At 34.7% G+C, this 9566-nt stretch overlaps 1 protein-coding gene across 1 annotated transcript; it reads right to left on the bottom strand.

Moving 5' to 3' along the window:
* Nucleotides 1–1406: 1406 nt before the first annotated feature.
* TRIADDRAFT_35829 (expressed hypothetical protein) lies at nt 1407–7276 on the bottom strand (the record flags this gene model as incomplete). Its single annotated transcript, XM_002111480.1, has 13 exons — nt 1407–1630; nt 1726–1793; nt 1907–2037; nt 2115–2164; nt 2269–2339; nt 2477–2535; nt 2643–2716; nt 2886–2940; nt 3752–3849; nt 5490–5609; nt 6721–6775; nt 6943–7015; nt 7153–7276. 13 exons carry the CDS (start codon nt 7274–7276, stop codon nt 1484–1486), a joined length of 1125 nt encoding a protein of 374 aa, XP_002111516.1. The 3' UTR covers nt 1407–1483.
* Nucleotides 7277–9566: the final 2290 nt, after the last annotated feature.

Below are 9566 nucleotides of genomic sequence, written 5' to 3'. Positions count from 1 at the left end.
ATTTACTAGCACCTTCTTGACGTTAAAAAAAGTTACACATTGAAAAAGCTTGCGTTGAGAATTATTATTTACATTAAATGATACTCAATTTCTTATAGCTTCTACTCATTTTGGCCTCTGGCGGCACAGTACATCTGCGTCTCTGCATATACAAGAGATCCACTCAAATGGGATCACCTTACTCAGAGAGCAAAATAGACTAAGCAAATACGATAACCCTAATACAGATTGTAAATCGGTGAGTAAAGTAAACAAACTGTGATCATTTTGTAGCTACAAACGTCTCTTTCTAAATACCGAAATAGAAACGCATTATCTGCACGCACAATCTTATCCAACAGTCGGCGTAGTACTACATGCAATGCTAATGCCTATTTATACACAAAGATGTGCATTCATTTTCCAAGATCCCTTTTTAACGGGCAATATTTGTACACGTGCTACTAGTCGCCTACGATATATATACCATTCTATAGCATATTCAACAATATCTGCATGTGTACAATCGACACCGCATACTACAAACTTGTCTAATTTGAATCAATTAAAATGCACTCTTCAAAAGCAGACAGTTCTACAATTACCCTACATACTCATCTGTGTCAAGTTGGTTGGAGAAGCAACGAATAGAAATACTGCTAATGCATGTTATTGCATTTGACTTTATTCGAGATCTAATTCGAGTATGAAGTCTGTTTTCAAATACAATAACATTGTAATTGATAATCGACATCTTACGTTGAAACTATACAATTGCACTGTTTTTACCATAACCCAACAGCTTACTAAAAAAGAAAAGGGAGAGGCAATGCAGGCTAGTGTAGTATTCTCAGCATATCGATGTGGCTTTATACAAGACATTGTCAAGACCGTTTTCAGAAGTAAAATCAACAGCTATGTCAAAAAGGAAAATTCATGACATCACAATAATAAAAGGAATTACACTGGATAGCCTATATCTGTTCTAAGGGATATTCAATTAGTATCTTTCTTTGTTCAAGGGTTAATGATAGCCACATAAAAAAATTCTCCCTATGCAATTTTAGTTTCTAGCTTTAGCACACTCAAGTTACCATATTACTACCGCTACTATGATTGTACCTCGTACTTTACTATACAGATACTAACATTAAAATCAATCATAGTAGGCAGCAATGTCAAATACTGTCAAAAAGAGAAAAGAACTACTACCACTTTCGGGTGTAGTGGCCTCTCACTCGAACACATTAATGTATCAAACTGAAAGCAGTTGACAGTGTTTTAAGAAAAGAGAATTAAAAGTGTCAATTAGATGGTAATAAAGTTCTTTCAATAAGAAGTAATTAGGATCTGAGGCAACAATGTATATAAATTACATCCAACAAATGCTTGATAGCACACCTAATATCTCTTAAGTAAATCATTTTACATTCGCTAAGCCAGAGTACAGGCCGGTGTCGAGAGCAGGTTCATAACTTCCATGAAGTACTTAATTGGATACTTCTTACAATAACTCATACTGTCTCAGATGCATTCTCTGAATGATATCACGACAATCATTGAAGACTCTTCGAATATTTTCGGTATCAACCGCACAAGTAAAATGCGGATAGCAGTAATGTTTGCCTTCACCAGTTGCTGTGCTGATTCGCTAGAATGGTTAAGAATATAGCCCATCAGTATTCTACAAGCTAGACATCTTTAAGAAAAACTAGTAAAGAATCTATAACTTTGCAAACGACATACTAGGAATGCATCTCTGATAAAGTATTTAGCCCTTTTAACGTTTTCATCATCTCCGGGTTCAGTTGTTGCTATAAATAAAAATTATCAAACCAAATTATAATGATAAACTGTCAAAACATCATAATTATTCTATTGTAACCCATTCGCATAAGAGAGGATCATATCGACTATTTATACATACCATCAGTCGGAGTTGTATAGCGGCTAAATTCAGAAAAATAATCCTCAATCTTTGACCTTCCAGCTCTGACTTTTTCCGCCAACAAATCTTGTTTATTTAAAAACAAGATAATCGATATCGTTTTCAACCATCTAAGAAGGAAGCACAAGGTTAATATTACAAAATTAGACAATTGCTACAACAAGGTTACCAAAAATGCTCAACTTACCTATTATTCCATATCGTTTGGAAAAGCTCGAGCGATTCTTTAAGACGATTCTGTATATTGGTAGCAATTACATACAATCACAAACAGTTATGAAAATTATAAGCAAGGCAGAAAGAAAACAAATGTAGAATATAGACAGTGAAGGTTACATTACCTGACTAGGATCTTCTCGCAATACAAGATTATAACTACTACAAGCCACTACAAAAATGATAGCAGTAACATCTGAAAAATAGTAAACAGTAGATAAGATGAAACTTCAGTTAGCACTTTCAACAATCAACGCTGTTTTCCAATTTTCAAATTATTTAGTCGATTCAAGTTAAAAGTGCGGTAATCCATAAAGCACACATTACAATTACCGTTAAAACACTGAATCCACTTTCTTCGCTCGTCTCTCTGGCCACCAACATCAAACATACTATATAAATAAATCAACCTTGTTTTAGATGATGTTTAACAACTTTCAAATTAATCTGTCGTTCAGAAAAATTTCAAAACACTACAGACAATTTTATTGAAACGTACTGAAAGTTGACTCTTTCAACTTGAAATCTTGTTTCTACAATGCCAGACGTAAGTACACGGCAACGAAGCACGTCCTACAGTGTAGTAGTAAGTAGTTCAAATATTTAATCCAACTGGGATAACAAGTTATCTGTTACGAAAATCTTGCAATAGAATCGGCAATGGTAGAAGCTATACAGCACACTAAAACCGCGCGATACCCATCAATGCATAGATAGATACATTACGTAGGATGATACGAACCTGATCGGTAGGTTGATAATCGGGCAGCTTAACAACGTCTATTTTATCGAGAAAACTGAAAAAATAAAGAAAAAAATGAAGTCGTTTCTAAACCTCTGGTGTGCATTACTAACGTAACTCGTCGCACAATTAACTTGAAAAAAAAAGTGAAATTCGCCTAAACGTGGAAACATATATATATATATAAGTGTATATATTCAATGGAGAACATTTCAAGCAAGGGTCACTTTCTGATTTGTTGCTTTCATACAATGTATGTTATATGTGAATATACAGTACGTTATTGTTTTAAAAGTAGTAATGCTGCCGACGCCCTATGTTGACAAGTTGCCTCATAAAATGTTGAATGGATTTAAATTTTGGGGAAATTTTGTACAAGATAAAATAAATTGCACGCACAAATATAAAAGATAAAATTAATAGCAAAACTGGACTGCATCTTCGCGTCATCACTATTGTTTCATTGGGCAATGAACGAATACCAAACAGCACTGCACCATATAGTGTAACGTTTAATTATGTACAGAATATTACTTTTCTTCTAAATACAATAGTTAAAAAGTTTAAACATTCGCGTACTACTTTAATTTAACTAATGGTGGATGTTACAGAATCTTGTAGTACAGTCCTTTCACGCAAAGTCGATCACTTTACTGTATTACATTTTAATAACAAATTATTTTGAGTGTATGCTACAATCTGATACTAATACAGTATAAATTAAAATTTATTTGGTAGAAGGCTTCTTTTGAACGTAATATATGTTTAAATAAAACAGTATTACATCAGAGATTGTCAAATATCCGTAGATGAGACTTGCAAAAAAAAATAGACTTAAATGTCATTAAAAACTACTAATAACTTACTATTTAGCACAATCGATTAATTGATATTCGTTCGATCGTTCGTAGCACTGTTGTACTCCTTGATCTTTCCACAATTCTTTAGTGTGTTCGAAGAATACCTGTTTATAAAAATTATTAAAATCATTGATTGGACGAGTAAGATCATTCTATGGCGTCGAAGTCTGTTACAACTCAGACTATAATATAGCAGAGAACAGAACTGTAGACAATCATCTTCGCCGTTCGCAAATAGCGCAAAAACGCGTTGATCATAACTTTATTTACTCTACACACACTGTACGTACAGTATAATAATATTATTATCAATCTATAGCTAGGGCTTATTTTATTTTCAAATCAGATTTATAACCCGTAGAAACTTAGTTACAAAGATAAAAATAAAAGTAAAAAAATTGATCCAACCCAAGTAATTCTACAGTAGTACATGTATTAACACATTGTGAAAGCAACTTTAAACTGTAACTAGCAAAGGATAATTTTTCAATGTCATCGTATAGCGTAGACAAACCATACTGTACTTTCACTATCTCTGCCCATGTAAACTAGAGAAATAATATAAAAGACCCACCAAGATTGCCGGGCATTCAGTAAACGCTTAGTTATCTTGGTAGCTGTTCGATATTAGAGAGCAAACTAATTTTACAACTATTTTAATAATCTTCCAGTATACGCGTACGTATTGGCATGGACTACTGGAAAAGAATGGAAGGTTCTTTTCTGGTTAGTAATGCATGGTGGTATTGGATACGGTGTATAGAAATATCTTAGAATGTTACCTTAATTAATATAGATAGATTTTACTAAGATACTGTATAGTAACCAAGGGTCGACTTCATTTTTTCTATACGAGAGTAATAAAACTAGTGAAAGCAATGTACTCAGCAACCCAGCAACGAATGAATAAACCTTTTATTGCTATTAACTATTTGCCAGAATGCAAACTTCCGATTTCTCATTCTTGTAATTCACTACGAATAGAAGATATTATAAAAGGATAGAGTGTAAAAAAAACGACAACCGCGATAAATGGTCGTCATAAGAGGATGGCAACGGCGGATAGAAATATTTGTCATTGAGGAATGATGTTTTAATAGTCATAATATGACGACCGGAGCGTAAAGATGCGTAGATGAAGTTTGAAATAAAAAAAAAATTGAATAATACGAAGAAAAAAAACACTAACCATGTGACGCTAAAGATAGAAACTTATAGCAGCGTATCATTTCATTTGAGGCGTAATAAATAATGAAACGGACGCTCGCGAATACGTAGTTGTTTACTAAAGTATGAAATACAGCCGCTTCTACTAAAACTATTGTCACAATTGTTTTCTTTCAAAAGGTTAGAAAAAAGAGAGTAAAAAAGTTTGAAGATAGAATGTTTGGATATGTTGTATTATTGCAAACGCTTGCACAAGATATCGTCTTTTTTGGATATGACGACAACTAGATCAATTAGTCAATATGAAAAAAATGTCGACGTGGCTATAAAACGATCAAACGATGATAAAAAAAGGGCAATTAAATGAGAAAAATTGTGACGGAGGTCAAAGCAAGCGATCATTTTCTTTTTGTAGTCTTTTCATTTTTCTTTTGATGACAAAAGAGAGTCAGAAAGAAAAAATAACCGCTCGTTATTTTAGGTGCGCCACATTGGACAAAACGAATTGAAGGAAAAAAATTCGTCATGTTCATCTTGATCATCAATCAGTTGTAACATTTGAATATGCTTGACTTACCGGTGGATAATTAAAATCGTCAGCTGAAGCGATTTCAGTAATATAATCAACACGGAATTGGTTATTAAGGTTAGCTAAAGTACATGGCGGAGTCAAAGTTCCCATCGCGGTGACGATGGCCTATGAGAAAAATTGCAGTACAAAATGGTAGACAAGTTATCCATATGAATAAAAATGCAACATTGATGAGCAAGTAAAGTATTGATGTTGGATGAAAAAGAAGTAAAACAAATACGTGATTGTCGATTGAATTTCAAAAAGAATTATGGTAAAAAAGGGGAGAAAAAAAAAAATAAAAAATAAAATAATCCATTCCTTCCATTATTGTTCCGTTGGAAAGACTACTCTCAACGAGTAGTGTTTCCAACCATACACTGTCATCTGTATGGTTGGGGTTTTCTCTTCGATACTACAATGTCTTATACAAGTGCTTCATGTTGATACTGTTTTAACTCTAATTTTAGTATTTCTTGACAAGCTATCACCAGAATCCCATCTTCCAGTGGTGGTGTACCAAACAAAGCTTTCATGTCATACGACCTAATCCAGCCTAGTGTTGAACAAGTTGGAGCGCATCCTATACAAAAATCTATATTGCTCGCTCTTGTTACGGTATGATGACAACAAGAACGGCGACCAAGTTCAACATCACTTTCTACTCCATTGATACGCGGGGACACACGTTATGCAAGTTGGATTGGACAGTAAAGTAACGCATGTCAGTGTGTAGTCTTAGTAGAAATACTAGTCGACAATTGCACATTCAATGTACTGTATAGACAGGGTCAAGACGATAAGGACACTGGTACTATTTTCCATTCTGCATTTTTATACTTGTTGATAGTAATATTGTATACCCAAGAGAGACGCCTACTGGACATGATAAGATAAAGTAGAGTATGAAACACTATCCTATACTATCAACGGGCGTACTGTACAGTCTACAAACTTCTTGTATGAAAATACATTCTAGTGAAGAATGTCTCTGTGGATTTTTTATTTTATCCCCAGTTTTTTACATCAAGTCTAAAATACGCCATTCTACAAACCACTCAACTAGTTCAATTGAACTACCATTCGTTGAAAATTCAACATTGAACTGTAATTAACAGGCTACAATACCCGATATATATCTCTCTACATGTACAAGGCTAATGTATCAATAAGCATCATACTGCAATAAACGATCAGTGAGAAAAAACATGAAATTAAAAAATAATTTCCAACTTACCACGATAGAATCGCGAATATTCCTTTTGATATCCGCTATTTTTTGTCGTTTCTCTCTATATAGATCAAAAAGAAACCAACTATTAATTACAGTAAGGTAAAGTAGAAGCTATTTTAATATACAAGAGCAAGGAAAGAAACAGTTGCTAGTGGTCAAGCCCTTTCCCATCCAATTTTTCTTACAGTATTTGTCGTATTATATTACTCTACATCTTGTACTCACTCTTCATTAAAGCCGTCAACGTGAAGTATTCTCATCTGTTTGACTATAGTACTCTTACCAGATTCACCGGCACCTTCAATAAATAGCATAATCATTATCAAAATAGGATAGAGTGTGTTATAAAAGTTAACATTTTAAATCTCTTTCGATAAAATTCCAATAAGTAAAAATTGAGAAAACGGGTGACAGCGGGGATGAGAATTACGTTACCAAGTAAGAGCAACCGATGTGTCGATCGATATGCAGCTTTATCTTTCTTGAGCTGCCTTTCGATGCGTGTATTTTCTTTCTTTTGAAGCCTCGAATCCTCAGTTTGATTGCCGAAACAACCCATGGCATGCGATGGTAGCTGCGGCTACAGCTCGCTACCAAGCGCTAGTTTAAATAAGTAAATTAAAGCGAGGTAAAGCCAAAGAAAACCTCGTTCACAGACGTAGTCGTCGACACGAAAAAAGGCGAGCAAGTTAGTAACACTAATAGCACAACAAACAAGTCCTAGGCGGATCCCTTACAGCATTATGGGATCGACTAAAAAATAAAAATCCTTGGAGCCACGTGATTTACGTCATATCTACAGTACAGAGTAGGAATAGTACTGTAAACGGTCATACTGTGCTCAGGTAAAAGAAAGAAAACAATGAACAGTACAGTACAATCCTGTATTGTGCTGTACTGTATTGTACTGTACTGTGCAGTACTGTACTGTACTGTACAGTACTGTAAAGTGGAAAAATGGAGCTTTTTTCTTGTGCACACTACTGTACCGTATTGTGTACAGTAGGACGCGGTGCAGTTACTAAGAGAAAGCTTCTTCTGTTCTGAACTGTTACAATGGACAGTATAGTCAGGGTACAGTACTATGTACTGTGCAGTACAGTACAAGCATACTGTACTGTAGGAAAACAGAGGACGCGCGCCTAAATAAATTACAGTACTCTATGCCCTCCTCAAACCTTTTTGCTGTTTAACAACGGATCAGTGCAGTACAAGTGCAGTACAGTACTGTACTGTACTGTACTGTATGCCCTCTTCAAACCTTTTTGCTCTACAGTATAACAACGTATCACTACAGTACAAGTGCAGTAGTGTACTGTACACTATACTGTACACTGTACCGTAGTCATACAGTACTGTAGATACTGGTTACCGTAAATATCAATACTGTCAGATGTCATCATTTTCTAGATATCGATTCATTCTTTAGTTGACTAAAAAAGAAAATACGCGTACACCACAGTATTTGCTCGCACAGAGAGCAAGCATAACCGCTAATGAGTAGTACTCGCTGCTATAATAGTCAAGTTAATATTGTGCTTCTTCTCCATACTTCATTAATCATTTTAAGTTATATACAGTATACTGTACTGCAGTGAGAACGTCTTGGCCAACACTTTACTTATTGCTACTTTTGAATTCAAAAATATTGAATAATACCAGGGTATAGACTACTCGATTTCATATTGAGCAGTCCATTGATATTTTCAAAGTACGTACAGTCATTGTTACAAACTTATCGTCAATTTATATTCGTATTAATAAGGATCTGGTATCATTCATTCGTTTATTGTCCCTTTTCAGAAATAGAATATAATTTTTCGGTTTTAATAGTACTGAACTGTATGTATACCGCAGTGTACAACACTTGATCGTTGCACTAATCACGTAATTTAGTAACTTGAACTGTAGTCCATGGTACTGTATACTGTACAGCACAACACAGTAGATCCGTTCATAATAACCCCGATTACTCAGATACTCGGCGTCAAGACTCCTAGAATACAGTATCATCCTTTTAAGCTATTTACGCTGAGTATCTGAGTGAGTAATCGAGGTTATTATGAACGGGGCCGTACAACAGAGTTACCGCAAGCTTGTTCGGTCATAGAACTACTCATTTCTAGAGGTTCATGACACTGTACACTGAGCATACAGTTGAATGCTGTACTGCACATTGATAGGCTCTATTTACCCGATTTTTAATTGGATCTACATTGTATACTGTACAGGACTTGGCAGAGGTAAAAAGAAAGAAAAATGGAAGGAAAATGATTCAAAATTAGATTAAATAAAAAGTTAGCACTCTACTGTACTGTAGTAAAAGAAAGAAAAACCTTCTACAGTACTGTATAGTGTACAGTACAGTATAATACTGTACACAGTACTGTACTGTACAATTACTGTCAAAGAAAGAAGTGTACAGTACAGTACGTACAATAGAAATGGAAGGGATTTTTTCTTCTTTCTTTGAACCTTAACCAGTACAGTACCGTACAGTACTGCACAGTACTGTACTGTACTGTATGCACTACTATGCAGTACAGTACAATGCATTGTGAAATGGACCAGATCGTACTGTAAACCAGGGACTTTGCACATTCAAAAACAGTACTGTACACGTACTGTACTGTGGAGAGTACTGCACGTGCGTATCGCATTCGAGTTCACTCATTGATCCGCTTTTGGCGGTGCCGTTTGCTGATCACGGTGTTCAGCAATCGAGATTGGAGACTTTTTATTTATTTATTTATTTATTTATGTATTATTTATTTTGTCTTTTATTTTATTTTATAGTAGTAGTTCCTGTCTGTACAATCTGTTTATAGATCTGCGTGCATCTGTATATT

The sequence above is a fragment of the Trichoplax adhaerens genome, genomic scaffold (genome assembly GCF_000150275.1).
Source record: "Trichoplax adhaerens TRIADscaffold_4 genomic scaffold, whole genome shotgun sequence".
Taxonomy (NCBI): Eukaryota; Metazoa; Placozoa; class Uniplacotomia; order Trichoplacea; family Trichoplacidae; genus Trichoplax; species Trichoplax adhaerens.
This window is presented reverse-complemented; position numbering and strand designations above follow the sequence as displayed.